The 14,737-nt window shown below is 40.7% G+C and overlaps 1 protein-coding gene across 1 annotated transcript in view; it reads right to left on the reverse strand.

Annotated features, from left to right (window-relative positions):
• Window positions 1–14,418, reverse strand: part of Plcl1 (phospholipase C like 1 (inactive)) — a 352,481-nt gene extending 338,063 nt beyond the window's left edge. Inside the window, exon 1 of the mRNA XM_042688319.1 lies at window positions 14,097–14,418. Within this exon, the coding sequence (XP_042544253.1) occupies window positions 14,097–14,333 (237 nt within the window). The 5' untranslated portion in view covers window positions 14,334–14,418. The remainder of the gene's footprint in view (window positions 1–14,096) is intronic.
• Between the last annotated feature and the right edge of the window lie 319 nt (window positions 14,419–14,737).

The raw sequence follows: 14,737 nt of genomic DNA on the forward strand, positions 1-14,737 counted from the left end.
GGATAGACCATACATTTGCCAGCCTTTGCATGTGGGCCAACAGAATATGAGCAGAAGTAGTATGTGTAACTTACATGTCACTTCCTTAAAAAGGAAGCTATTTGCTGATGGCTCACATCTGTAATCCTGGCCACTCAGGAGGCTGAGATCTGAGGATCACAGTTCAAAGCCAGCCGAGGCAGGAAAAGCCGTGAAACTCTGATCGCCAATAAACCACCAGAAAACCGGAAGTGATGCCATGGCCCAAGTGGTAGAGCACTAACCTTGAGCTGAAGAGCTTAGGGACAGTGCCCAGGCCCAGAGTTCAAGCCCCAAGACCAACCAAAAAAAATAAAAAAAGAGGAAGCTATTTGCCATTGTTTTTCCTCTTATAAGGTAGAAGAGATATGTCAGTAAAGAAGCAGAACAACCTATCTGGTTTGGAATAACCTACCTACTCTTACTTATTAGAGAAATAAGCTTCCATAGTATATTGAGATCTCTTTGTTAGAGAAAATGTACTACCTAAAAAATCCAAATACTGGGCTGGGAAGGTGGCTCAGTGGTAGAGTGCTTGCCTTGCATGCATGAGGCCCTGGGTTTGATTCCTCAGCACCACATACGCAGAAAAAGCTGGAAGTGGCACTGTGGCTCAACTGGTAGAGCACTAGCCTTGGGTTGAAGAGCCCAAGGACAGGGCCCAGGCACAGGGTTTAAGCCCCACAACTGACCCAAAAAAATCCAAATACCTATAAATACAGAAAGTGAACAAAAAAATTCAGATACTTATGGCTCTGCTAAATTCAATTTTCAATGGTAATTTTTATATTTCTTTCTATTTTTATTAACATACATCATTTGTACAAGGGGATGAGGTTCACTGTGATATTTCCATACATATATACAATGTATCTAATTCAACCTTAGCCCTGAGTCTCCCTGTTCTTACTCACTTCCTGCTCTTAAAGCAATTTCACCAGGTTTCCTTGTTCTGTTGTCATATATAACTAAACTATAACAACTACATTCATCCTCACTCACCCTCTTTGCTAGCTTCCCAGTCTCCATCCCAGCCTGTTTTACTTTCCTGTCACTTATTTTTAGTGTGTACTAGTTACACCAGGGGTTTCATTGTAGTACTTCAGATGTGCTTATATTATATTTTGCTCAGAATAGCCTTCTCTATTGCTTTCTCTTCCACTTCTCTCCAATCCTCTATTGATTAATAGCTTTCACTGAAGTTCTGTTATCTTCAAACATAGTTGCACTATATTTCCAAAGTATTCCCTTTCCTGATATTTTGAATTCAGATGTAGATCAAACCACTTATCTAAAGAAAACAAGAGACTAGGTGCCACCAACAGTATTATTTCCTTATCAGCATTGACTATACACTTCTACAAAGCTGAAAATATAACAATTTATGAAGAAAAAGATCCAAATGACAGGAGGTGGGGGAAGTACTTAAGTAAACCACAAACACAGCCTATGGGTCATAACACCAAGGTCTTTGTTAGGAATAAGATAATCTAAATTCATCAGCTACTTGATCTGTAAAATATATAAACCATTTTCAACTGTAAAACTTAAGTATCAAAATTTAAACCATTAGCCAGGTACCAGTGGCTCATGCCTGAAATCCTAGCTACTCAGGAGGCTGAAATCTGAGGATCAAAGTTCAAAGCCAGCCCAGGTGTGAAAGTCCATGAGACTCATATCTCCAAATAATCATAGAAAAAGCCAGAAGTGGATCTGTGGCTCAAGTGGTAGAGCACTATCCTTGAGCAAAATAAGCTCAGGAAGAGTGCCCAAGTTCAGTTCAAGCCCCAGGACCAATCAACACACACAAAAAAAAATTAAACCACTAATTAGCTACTTAAAGATTTAAGACATACAGTCAGATAAACATAGTTAATCTTTTATGTCTGTAAGAAATTGTTTTATAGCTTGTGGGGGGAGGAGGGAAATACTTTTTCAAAGATAGGAAGCACATTAAAAACCTAGTCAATTCTCCAGACTTTTTTAAGAACTTAAAAATAGCAAAAATATCCTGTACAGTTTTCAGTTCAGATAAACAAATATTTAATTTCTATATCCAGGTATTTTTAAATTATGATTCTAACTTTTTTTTTCTTTTTTTTTTTTGTTGGTCATGGGACTTGAACTCTGGTCCTGGGCGCTGTCCCTCAGCTCTTCAGCTCAAGGCGAGCGTTTTTTTGTTGTTGTTGTTGTTGGTCGTGGGACTTGAACTCTGGTCCTGGGCGCTGTCCCTCAACTCTTCAGCTCAAGGTGAGTGCTCTACCACTTGAGCTACAGTGCCACTTCCGGTTTTCTGGTGGTTTATTGGAGATAGGAGTCTCACGGTCTCTCCTGCCCGGGCTGGCTTTGAACCGCGATCCTCAGATCTCAGGCTCCTGAGTAGCTAGGATTACAGGCGTGAGCCACCAGCGCCCGCCCGGCTTGATTCTAACTTTTTATCTTAGTGGCTTAACACCAGTTAAGCCCACTACATTCCCAGTTGACACTGTTCAGTGTCAGTGAAGAAAAATGCTTTCTCCTTTTTACTTTTAACAAGCTTTATATATTAGAAAACATCCTAAAATCTGATCCAAGTAACTATGAAACCACAAAGCAACTGATTCTCTGTGAGATGAGCTTACATGGAAATAAAACTTTGATACTAGTAGTACTAAGGAGCAGCACTGAGGAAACTGTAGTTTTATTCTTGTTTTAATATATTACATTGCCATGAAGGCTAGAAACCCTATTATATTATTACATATAAGAACACAATAATGGCTTTAAAATGTAAAATAATAAATGTACATTGTTTTAACCATTAACTTTGTAGCAATTTGTACAGCAGCAACAATAAGCCAATACTTAAGATTTTCAAGAGTAAGAACTCAAAACACTTAAGCCAAAACAAGCACCTCAGATCATTGGTGTTTCCTAGACTCCTGTGAATTACAACTCAAATAACACATATGCATCTAGATTAATGGTGGTTGCTTTTATTGCAAAACAATACAAGAATGAACTGGTTATATTTACTTGGTTTTTCTCCCAGATCCAGTCCAGACAGACCAACATATTCAAAAATTTACCATTGCTTGGTTTTGGAAATTTGGGGTATTACATTACAACTATTCCAAAATTTAGTCATGGCCAATGATACTTAAGAAATTGTAAATTCAAGGATGAAATTTCATAGAGAGAAACTTTTAAAGGAAGAGAGATGTCATATACACATCAGATGATCTCTTCTGTTTCCCCAATGCACAATCAAGGCAGAGTTGAAAGGGAGCAGGACAGAAACTCTATGACACAAATACATTTTTCCTAAGCATGATTCTGATACAGCCTGAGCCAAAGGAGATGACCTACAGACCACATCTGTGATACCTTACTCTCTATCCCTACTGTGTGCATTTAAGAAGCACATCTTCATCACCAACTGTGAAGCACAGGAGATGGAGTGTGGGTTTTGAGCGGCACACAGGTCACTTAGGGCTTCGGGGAAAATGCCTAGATGTGGCCATTCCAGCTTTTCAGAATTCTACATTAAAAATGTTGGTCCCAACTATAAGTATAAAGTATAAACATAAAGTATCCTGTTGGTGCATTTATATCCTGCCATGTTCTTCTAAAGATATTCCAACTTTGAGAATATCTAATTCCCCAAACTTACAGTAAATCACAATTTCAACATGTTTAACCAGGATACTGTACCACTGGAAATAATACCAACGTGTCAACTTGTACACACTGCCTGGGCTTAATCTGTAGTTCATCCAGAATTAGTATATTTTTAAAGGCTCTTTAAAAAGGTCAGCATGCAAGAATGAACACAGCAGATGTTGCCTTTCAAAGGCATTTTGAATTTTGAATACAAAGTTGTATGATTAAGAACAAACAACATTATTGCTTATAATAGCACACTTTCATAAATTACTAAATACGAACTCAGAAATACCAAGGAACTAAACAGATTTATTGAAATATTTTAGTTTTATTGGATTTTTATTTGGAATTAATTGTATTGTTTTCAAAATTGTTCTTCCCAGACTCATAATGGTGATATAAATAAAAGCTATTTTCTGCTCAGCATACATAATCCTACTTTTCTCAAAATAACAATAAACTGATCATAAATGAGATAAGCTAAAATGGCACTGCTCAGGGCCAGGCATCCCTGGCTCACACCTGTAATCCTAGCTACTCAAGAGAAGCTAAGACCTGAGGATCAAGGCTTGAAGCCAGCCTAGGCAAGAAAGTCCTTCAGATTCTTATCTCAAATTAACTAACAAAAAAGCAAGAAGTAGAGCTGTGGATCAAGTGGTACAGTGCTAGACTTGAGCAAAAAAAGCTCAAGGACAGCACCCAAGCTCTGAGCTCAAGCCCTAAGTTCAAGCCCCAAGACAGACATTACCAAAACAAAAACAAAAAATGTACTAGTTTCATAAATAACATCTCTCTAAAACACATCAACCACCCACATAAGATGATACAAATAAAACTAAATATCAAATCCAATTTTAAACCCAAGAGATTATTCCAATACTTTGTCATACTATGATTTTGTTGCCATCAATGTTAGCTGAAATATACCAATCAGTACTTAGAAGAGAATGTTATTACAGAAATTAGCCCTTTGTCCTAATTGCTATTATTGGTTTAGTATAGTCAATAATTATAATAAACTCTATTGTGTCCTATTGTGAGAACTGAGATACAGAGATGAACTATGTAGAATACAAAGATGAGTAAAATTGAACAATACTACAAATAAACCTTTCTTATATTATTAAACACTTGTGAACCTCTGGTAGCTCATACCTGTAATCCTAGCTACTCAGAAGACTGGGATCTGAGGACTGTAGTTTGAAGCCATTCCAAGCAGGAAAGTACATGAGATTCTTATCTCCAATTAATCACCAAAAAGCTGGAAATGAAACTGTGGCTCAAGTTGTAGAGCACCACCCTTGAGCACAAAAGCTTGGGATTAGCACCCCAGACCCTGAGTTCAAGATCAAAGCCTGGCACAAAAAAATACACACTTTTCAAAATATGAGATTTTGAGGGCTGTGAACATGCCTCAAATGTTCAATCACCGGCCCTAGCAAATAAATATATACATGCAACAAGTAAATACATATAAACTCACATACAGTAAGAGATCTTCCAGAACGTACAGATCTCACTATATAAAGATTTATTGATTTATTATCTTGCGTTGAAATTGAAAGGCCAATCAAATTATTTTTCCTCTCTATTTTATAACCAGTAGTTCATTTACTGAGGATGAATCCCAAAAGTAAATTCCAAACTTTTATTCATTTGAAGTTTGCTAACTTTTTAGATGTACAAAAGTATGTCTATCTCGGTTTGGACATTAGTCCTGAACATGGAACTATTTTCAATACTCATAATTACCAAGGCTGCACAGCAGTGACTGGGGGAGCGGGAAAGATAATGGGATTCTTGTTGTGCTGTCCCTGGCCCACTGCCTCGTCAGTTGCTCTGGCATTGCCCAGAAGCAGTTAAAGGATTGTTTAGTAGCATCAAGATGAGGTCGGCAGTCTCCTGATGTCTTTTCACGATTCTCAGCTGTGCCTGAGGCACTATTTGGCAATAAATGTTCAATTGACATTTTACTGTAAAAAATTTTAATTGCCTATTTTCTATATTGTAAAAAAAAAAAGCAGGGGGGAGTCTGGGAAAACAACTACTCAGTGGTAACCACAATGTGTATTTAATTTCTCAATCACTATGCTATTAGTTTATATTTTTTAAACCTTATATAGTCTCTAAAAGGGAAAATAAACAAGTAGTAATAGTAGTAACAATCACTGATGAACAAGCACTTCTTAAACCTCTTGTCAGAGTATAACATGGCTCCTCTTCACCAGAAGTTTATTCCTCCTTCTCTCAGGAGGTGCTATAAGAAAGGCCAAGCAATAAGAAGAAACCACTTCTAAGCTGAAATGTGACCATCATTTTGTAGCAAATCTAGAGAAAGTAAACATTCTGACTGATGTTGTTGGGATAATAAACCAAATCACCTAAGTGGTTCAAGGCTAAGAAACCAAAGCCATGTAAGCGGCCCTACGCTATTTAAACAGATGAATCACACTTCAAGAGAACTCAAATTGAATCCCAACTGAAGGATCACACTCATAGTGGGCCAGCTCCACTGAATACTCAGGTTTTTTCCCTTGAAATTCATCCATAAGTTTGTTACTTGGGAGTTTTTAACACATTTATGCTGAAGGGTAATTTATAAATTCTGAATGATTTCCAGATCTACAAAAGCCTATGGAACTCATAGCATCCCTAGAACTTTAAGCAGTTTCCAATCACATTTCATTTCCCCTCATAAATGTTCCTTTAAAACTACTTTCAAAGCTGGGCATCCTAGCTACTCAGGAGGCTGAGATCTGAGGATCACAGTTCAAAGCCAGCCCAGGCAGGAAAGTCCATGAGACTCTTATCTCCAATAAACCACTAGAAAACTGGAGTGGCGCTGTGGCTCAAGCAGTAGAGCGCTCGCCTTGATCTGAAGAGAGCTCCTAATGAAGATCCTCCAATGTTTCACTACCCTAGAAAGAAACTATTCTATGTTCCAGGTATGGCTTCCTCTATGTTTCAATACAAATGAGACTATAATCTTTCTCACAGCCCATTATCTGAAGGAACAGGGGAAATGGGTCCAGTGGAAAACAACAAATGTGTGCTACAATATTGATTCTAAAAAGAGGGGTGGGGCTCCACATATTGACACTTCCCAAATTGTTCTGCCTTTCTAAATATAGCACAGACCTAGAAAATATGAGAAAGGTTGTAATCCTTCTCCTGAGTCATCAAACTCCAGGTGTTTGAAATCTGAAAAGAACGTAAAGAAAGGACAATGTAACCCACAAGTCTTGAGGCCCAAGATTCAGATTCTTCACTCACTCTCTCACGTCTAGGTTGTTTCTAACCGAGAATCAATAAGAATGCACGCTCTAGAGTTAAGCAGCTAAGGCTTTGAATCCTGACTCCATATCATACATTAAGAGTTCTCTCTGCCTCCCTGACTTTAGAGGGCTTACTGTGAGAATTAAGTATGAAATAATATGTAAGTTCTTAGTTTAATACATAACTCATAATAGGCAGCACTTAATGTGAATTGCATCCCCGATATCCCTTGAGGAAAGTCCTAATTTTGCTATGAATCCACTGGTACCCAAGGTACATTCTTCAAGTTGCAGCTCAGAAGCCCACATAAAATGAGACTGACAGTTGGGCACCAGTGGCACACTTCTATAAGCGTAGCTACTCAGGAGACTGAGATCTAAGGATCACGGTTCAAAGCCAGGCAGGGCCGGAAAGTCCATGAGACTCTTATCTCCAATAAACTACCAGAAAACCAGAAGTGGTGCTGTGGCTCAAGTTGTAGAGAGCCAGCCTTGAGTTGAAGAGATGAGGGACAGCACCCAGGCCAAGAGTTCAAGGTCCCACAACAGACAAAAAAAAAAACAAAATGAGGCTGGCCATGATAACAGTAAAGAATAAACACTAAAGCTAATCATTATTTTAGATGTTTGATCCTCATTCTCAACACATAGCTTTATATCACATACCCATACTCATGAGATTCACATGATAATTTCCACTCTTCCTTGTCTACAGAATTCATACTAAGTGGAATCAAAATAGAACAAAGTAGACTCATCAATATGTCACATGTACTGGAACATAAATCAGCTATGACTTTTAAAACATGTATGTACCTCCATTCCTACCATCTAGCATAAAGAATAATCTACATTGCTTTCTTTTTTTTTTGTCAGTCACGGGCCTGAACTCTGGGCCTGGGCGCTGTCCCTCAGCTCTTCAGCTCAACTCTAGCGCCCTACCACTTGAGCCACAGCACCACTTCTAGCTTTTTCTGCTTATGTGGTACTAAGGAATTGAACCCAGGGCCTTATGCATGCAAGACAAGCACTCTACCTCTAAGCCACCTTCCCAGCCTACATTGCTTTCTTTTTCCAGAACATTACAGAATATAAAGCTATTAACTGTAATTTAAACTGTTAAATATTTTAAATGTTACAAGATTGATATCAAGTACCAGATAGATAAATGGTCTAACATATATCTTATCTAAAAATAATAGTCAAACACCAAGTAGTATACAAACACCAAGTAGCACACAACTATTAGATATTACCTGTTAGCTTGTTCTTAATTTGTCATTTTAAGCCACAAGTCAGGAAGAAATTAAAATTGACTCAATTGAATTATTGTGGTATATTACAAAACACTGAAAAATGCAGCATTTATTAATGTCCATGTTGCTAGAAAAATCAACCCAAGAAAAAAAACAAAAAATGTATTAAAGACAAACAATTTCTTACATGAAATTTTTAAAACTTAGGACTGGAAGTTTAAGGGAAGAAACACTGTAAGAGTAGAAAAACTTTCCAAAGATGCATACAGATAAACATTGCCATTGTTTTCATCCGCTCAAAAGGAAATTGTTTTCTCAACTACACACATGGTTTTGAATTAGAAAGGGAAAATTTACAGAAAACATTCCTTTTATTAATATAAGACAGTCTTTTCCAGCTGAACAGAGGAATCTACTACTCTGATTTATCTAATATTCAGGTTAATAAAGAGCATTAAAATGATTTAAATGGAAACAATACACTAAAAAGAGCTGAAAAACATTTAATATATGATGATTATGATCATGAATATCAATTATTTTTTACAGTGGCTATTTGGAATAGTAGTTACTTTTAATAGAAAATACATTAAAGCCTTTTGTTTTCCTGTATATGTTTCAATGCCAAATTTAAAAAGAGAAAAGAAACCTTGGCAAAACTACAACAAATGCATTTTCTCTTTCCATAGAACATGTGCTAGGAATTTCTTATGTGATCTTATGGATTGGATATGAAACGCTTTCCCCCACCACTGCCAACTAATGTGTTGAAATTTTGGTCCTCAATAAGTAAGGCTTTCAATAGGTGACTGGATCATACAGGTTCTGATCTAGTCAATGGATGAATCCATTGATGGATTCATAATTTGATAACATTATTGCAAGGTAGTAGAAACTAGGATTTAGGGACTAGTTGGAGGAAATAGGTCACTGGGAGTGAACCCTTGAAAGACATATTGTATCCCTGGTCCTCCTTTGACTTTCTTTGCTACCTGGCCACCATAAGGAAACTCTTTATTCTCTGCTATGTGGTCTGCCTCACTACAGACCCAAAAACATACAGCCCAGTGACGATGGGCCAAAGCCAAGAAGCCATGAGCCAAAATAAACCTGCCCCCACCCCCGCCATTTCTGTCAATTTGCTCAGGTGTTTTCTTACAGCAATGTAAAGTGACTGAGTTTTTTTAAGAAGTTAATAATTTTACTATGCTAATGCTGCGAAACTATGTAGTATCAGGTTCAAGATAGCAGCAGAAAAAGTTTTTGATCTCAGATATATATATACAGAATATAACAGAGCCCACCTGCTTCTTTCTCTCTGAAAAAGAAAAAAGGCCTACAAGAGCAAATCCCAACAACTCTACCTACTCTACCTCTTTTTAAATTTTATTTTATTGTAAAGATGCTGTACAGAGGGGTTACATTTACATGAGTAAGGTACATTTCTCATTGAACACTGTTACCCACTCCATTGTGGTTCTCCCACTATCCCTCTCCTCACCCCACTCCTCCCCCACCACAAAGTTGTAAAGTTCATTTCCAACATATGTCCTGTGCATACCATTGTTGCAATGGGTCATCTTTTGTACTTCTTTCAGCACTTTGTTATTTCTTTCACCCAATCAGATAAATGCATATACAAGATGGAGGGTACCAAAATCAAAGACACAGATTACCAGGATAAACCAGTGGGGAAAAAATGAAATAAAATAAGAAGAAAGGACTATATACAGTACATCAAGGTTGACCATTGAAAAAAAGACCTGTTGTTTCCATGTCTTGGAGTTCATTTCAATTAGCATCATTTTATATGGTTATATGTACATAGCTCTTGAGCTATTATGATTCTCTGTCAGGACTAACTTAGGCATAGACTAGTTATTACAAATGAGGGAAACCATAGAGCCTATGTTTCTTTGGGTCTGGTTTACTTCACTTAATATGATTTTTTCCAAGTCTTTCCATTTCTTTACCTCACCCCAGTTAGAATGGCCATTATCAAGAAAACAAATAATAACAGGTGCTGGCGGGGATGTGGCCAAAAGGGAACACTACTACACTGTTCATGGGAATGTAAGCTGGTTCAACCACTCTGGAAGGCAATATAAAAGTTCCTCAAAAGACTAAACATAGGGCTGGGAAGGTTGCTCAGTAGTAGAGTGCTTGACTTTCATGCATGAGGCCCTGAATTCAATTCCTTAGTACCACATAAGCAGAAAAAGCCTGAAGTAGCGCTCTGGCTCAAGTCTTAGAGTGCTAGCCTTGAGCTGAAGAGCTGAAGGACAGCACCCAGGCCCAGAGTTCAAGGACTACAACCTATCAAAAGAAGAAAAAAAGACTAAGCATAGACTTCCCTATGATCCAACAATCCCACCCCTGGGCATTTATCCAAATCATCTCAAACTAGGCCACACTAAAGCTACCAGCACAACTATGTTCACAGCAGCATTATTTACCATAGCTAAGTTATGGAATCAACCCAGATGCCCCTCAATAGATGAATAGATCAAGAAAATGTGGTATATTTACACAATGGAATTTTATGCTTCTATCAGAAAGAATGGCATCGCCCCTACTCTACCTCTGAAAGATCAATTACTTGCTCAGGGGTGATATCAATCAAGATTCACTATATTTATAAACTGATTTTTGAATGGCAACCCTTTTGTACAACTACGTAAAGAGAATAAAAACAGAATTTTAAAAAAGATTAATCTGCTCATCACAATAAATACCAACAATCCCCTAGGCATCAAGAATGTTTCAAGCAAGTTTGAAATTAGGAGGACCATAAAACTCTAGCCACATTTTATCAAATAAAACAGGAGCCGCAATAGATTATTACTGATATGCATTGTTATACAAGTGTGAACAATACCCTTAATTGTCAATTCAACTAGCCGAAGAAAGTCCTAGATGGTTATTAAAGCACACCTTTGTTTGCGTCTGTGATGGCATTTCCAGAAACCGTTAGATCATGAAAGCTCAGACTCAATGGATGGATTCATTCCTTGATAGATTCACAAGATGATGGCATTATTGGGATGTGATGAAAGGTAGAAGGTGGGGCCTACTTGGAAGAAATAATTCACTGGAAGTACGTCCTCCAAGGCTATGTCCTGGCCCCTTCTCACATTCCCTTTCTCTCTGCTTCGTTTCAGCCATGATGTAAACTTCTCATCTTCACAATGTCCACCCTTGCCATGATGTACTGACACATTGAAACCATGAGTCAAAATACATGTGTTCTCTCTTAAGCTGTTGTCTCGGGTATTTTATCACAGTAGTGAGAAAAGTGATGTATACACTGCTGAATGCATGGAGCATTTTGGATAAGAAAGTGTTAACAGCTATGAGGTGGACTCTAAGATGGAGTGTGGAGTAGTCAAAAGTCCTCACAGTCCTTTGCAATATTTAGTCTTTTAAAACATGTATAGATTTTTCAATTAAATCAAGCTTAAAATAATGTAATTAATTTCATATTTTTTATTTTAAAGATCATTTGCTAAATATCTATTTAAGGAAAAAGTTGATTCTCTGTTGTCTCCTTTCCTTTTAGTTACAAAAAGAAACTTGAAAAGAGGCACCATTATTCACCAATGAGCCTTCTAAGTATATTGTACAATGCAAAAATATTAAAAGCGGCAACCTTAGTTACAAGAATTTCTATATTCCTTATACTTCATTACTTGTTTTTTGTTTGCATTGTTGGTTGGTTGGTTGGTTGGTTTTTTTGTTTTTTGGGGTTTTTTTGGTCAGTAGTAGGGCTTGAACTCAGGGCTACGGCATCGTCCCTGGGCCTTTTTGTGCTCAAGGCTACTTGAGAGGGCCACTTCCGACTTTTGAGTGATTAATTGAAGAGTCTCACAGGAATTTTTTCTGCCTGGGCTGGCTCTGAACAGCAATCCTCAATTCTCAGCCTCCTGAGTAGCTGGGATTACAGGAGTGAGCCACCCACTTGGGACCTGAGCTCTGTTTTTCAAGGCTAGAACTCTACCACTTTGAGTCACAGTACCACTTCTGGTTTTCTGGTAGTTAACTCAAGGTAAGAATCTCACAGATTTTTTCTGCTGTGGCTGGTTGTGAACCACAATCCTCAGATCTCACCCTCCTGAGTAGCTGGGATTACAGGCATGAGCTACCGGTACCTGATTTCATTACTTGCATTTTTGCAGCATTATAAAAAATTTTTTATCATCATATATTTTAAACCATCTTAGAGTGTCAGGCACTGAGTTCAAACCCCAGGACCAGCACACACACACACACACACACACACACACACACACACACACACAGGTCCACATGTGTCAACATCTTAAAATCCAAAATGTTAATGAATTTTCAATAATTTCAAGACAGTATGCTTTTTGACTTGTAGTTTTAAAAAGTCACCAGATGCCAGTGGCTCACACCTGTAATCCTGGCTGCTCAGGAGGCTGAGACCTGAGGACCACAGTTCAAAGCCAACTCTGACAGGAAAGTCTGTGAGACTCTCATCTCCAGTTAACTACCAAAAGGCTAGAAGTAGAGCTGTAGTTCAAGTGGTGGTGCACTAATTGTAAGCATAAAAGCTTAGGGACAGTACTCAGACACTGAGTTCAAGCCCCAGGACCAGCACACACACACACACACACACATAAAAACTGGTCACATCTTCTATGCAAATTCATAACCCCCCAATCAAAGTACTACAAAAAAAAAAAACAGAAATAACTTATTTGGATTTAACATCCACTCTTTAAATCAGAATTCTCTCCAGTGGTTTTAAATTTCCATGTGTCTATGTTGGGATCACATCACATGTGAAACTAGGGACTCGAGTGCAAACACTGGTGCTCTTAGCTACGAAGAGACCTGCATTATGCAGTTGTTACACCTCTTCAACCTGAACAAGCTCCTGAATGTATTGGCACACCCAGTAACTGAACAGGTAGTTTCAAATCCATCTTTCACTGTCTTCATTCGTGTATTTGGTTTGTGTATCCACACGTGTGTGTGTGTGTGTGTGTGTGTGTGTTCATACTGCTTTACCGGCTTTCATTTCACGACTATTCATGAGCCTTTATGCTAAGAAGTCCTTTTCCACAGCCTCTGCCAGAGTTCACCCCCAAAGTTATGCACACCCCAAAGATGAAATCTCAGAGGAAACAAGCTCCCCAGTGGAAGGAAGGCAGAGAGGTTTACAAATTCCTTGCCAGATGGAGGAAAAGAAATCCTGCGGGGCTGGGGGTGGGGGCGGGAAGTGGTTTCCCTGTGTGTGGTTGTAACCGCACCGGCTATGGATGAACCTTGGGGATTGAATGCCTTCCGCTTGTGCATTCTGCAATGACAAAACTCTGAGCTCTTTTATCACTTTAAAAACAAAAAACAGTTGCTCTAGAGTCGGCTGGAAAAAAAGAAGAAATCCGCCTGCCTACCGGAAAGTTCAAGCCTCTTAGGATTTCCGGACCATTTGTATCTGGAGGGAATTTTTTTTCACTCGAGTGTAAGCTGTGCTTTACTCCTCATGAAAAGCCAACCTTCCATGGAGAGTGGAGAGCGGAGGGCAGGGCAGAGCCAGCCCTTGGGTCTGCATTTCTCCTGAGTCCTCCCTTCTCCCATCAGTGGGCTAGTGAGGCTTGCAGAGAAAGCCAGGGGGGAGCATCCACCAAAACGCCAAGACGCAAAGCGGAACTTTTTCCTCCACTGACTGTTGGGGAGATGGGGGAGGGGGGCGGGGGTCCCTTCTGCCTCTACCGCCCCGAGTCTGGGGACCTCCCGACTAAGAAGGCGGTGGGAGAAAACAATGCAGAACCTGCCGTGTGCCTGCCCGTGCGTCCCGGCTGCGCGAGGCCCCCGGCCCACCCGCGCCCACAGCCCACACCCAGGCGGGCTCGTGGGGCGCCGCGGCTCCGCTTACCTTGATGATGCTGCTGCGCCGGGGGGTCGCCTTTGCCGCCTCCAGGAGGCCGGCCTCGCTGTCGGCCGGGGCGCCAGCAGCGCCCGGCAGTACGACCCCGCTGCGACGGTCCCTCATGCGGCCCCCGGAGGCCTCCGCCGCGGCGTCCCCCGCGTCGGGGCCCGCTCGGGGGTCGTCTTCGCCCCCGGCCGCGTCGGGCGGGGCGGGACCCTCCCTGCCGGCCGCGCCCTCGGCCATGGCCGGGCGCGTGTGGGACTCCCGGGGGAGGGGAAGGCGGCACGCCGGGCCGCGAGGTCCGGCCGCTGGGCACCGGTGCGCTCGGGCACCGGGCGGGAGGCGGCCCCTCCAGACTTTGTTTCAGCGCTCGGTAGCGGCGGCGGCGGCCGCAACTTTCTGAGGAGGAGACATCGCTGGGGCAGGGACGCGCTGGGGCCGGGGTCCGAGGGTCGGCGGCCCGGCGGGGAGGAGACGTGCGCGAGAGGCTGGAGGAGAGGAGAAACGGAGCGGGAGGTCCCCGAAACGTGAAGCCGACGCCCGCTCTGCACCAGACAAAAGGCACCGGGCGCCGGGCCAGGCGGCCTCGGGCGCCGGGACGCGCGCGCGGCCACAGAGGAGCCGGGGCCGGAGCCTGCGGGCGGGCG

The sequence above is a fragment of the Dipodomys spectabilis genome, unplaced genomic scaffold (genome assembly GCF_019054845.1).
Source record: "Dipodomys spectabilis isolate Male_0828 unplaced genomic scaffold, ASM1905484v1 ptg000115l, whole genome shotgun sequence".
NCBI classification, from domain to species: Eukaryota; Metazoa; Chordata; class Mammalia; order Rodentia; family Heteromyidae; genus Dipodomys; species Dipodomys spectabilis.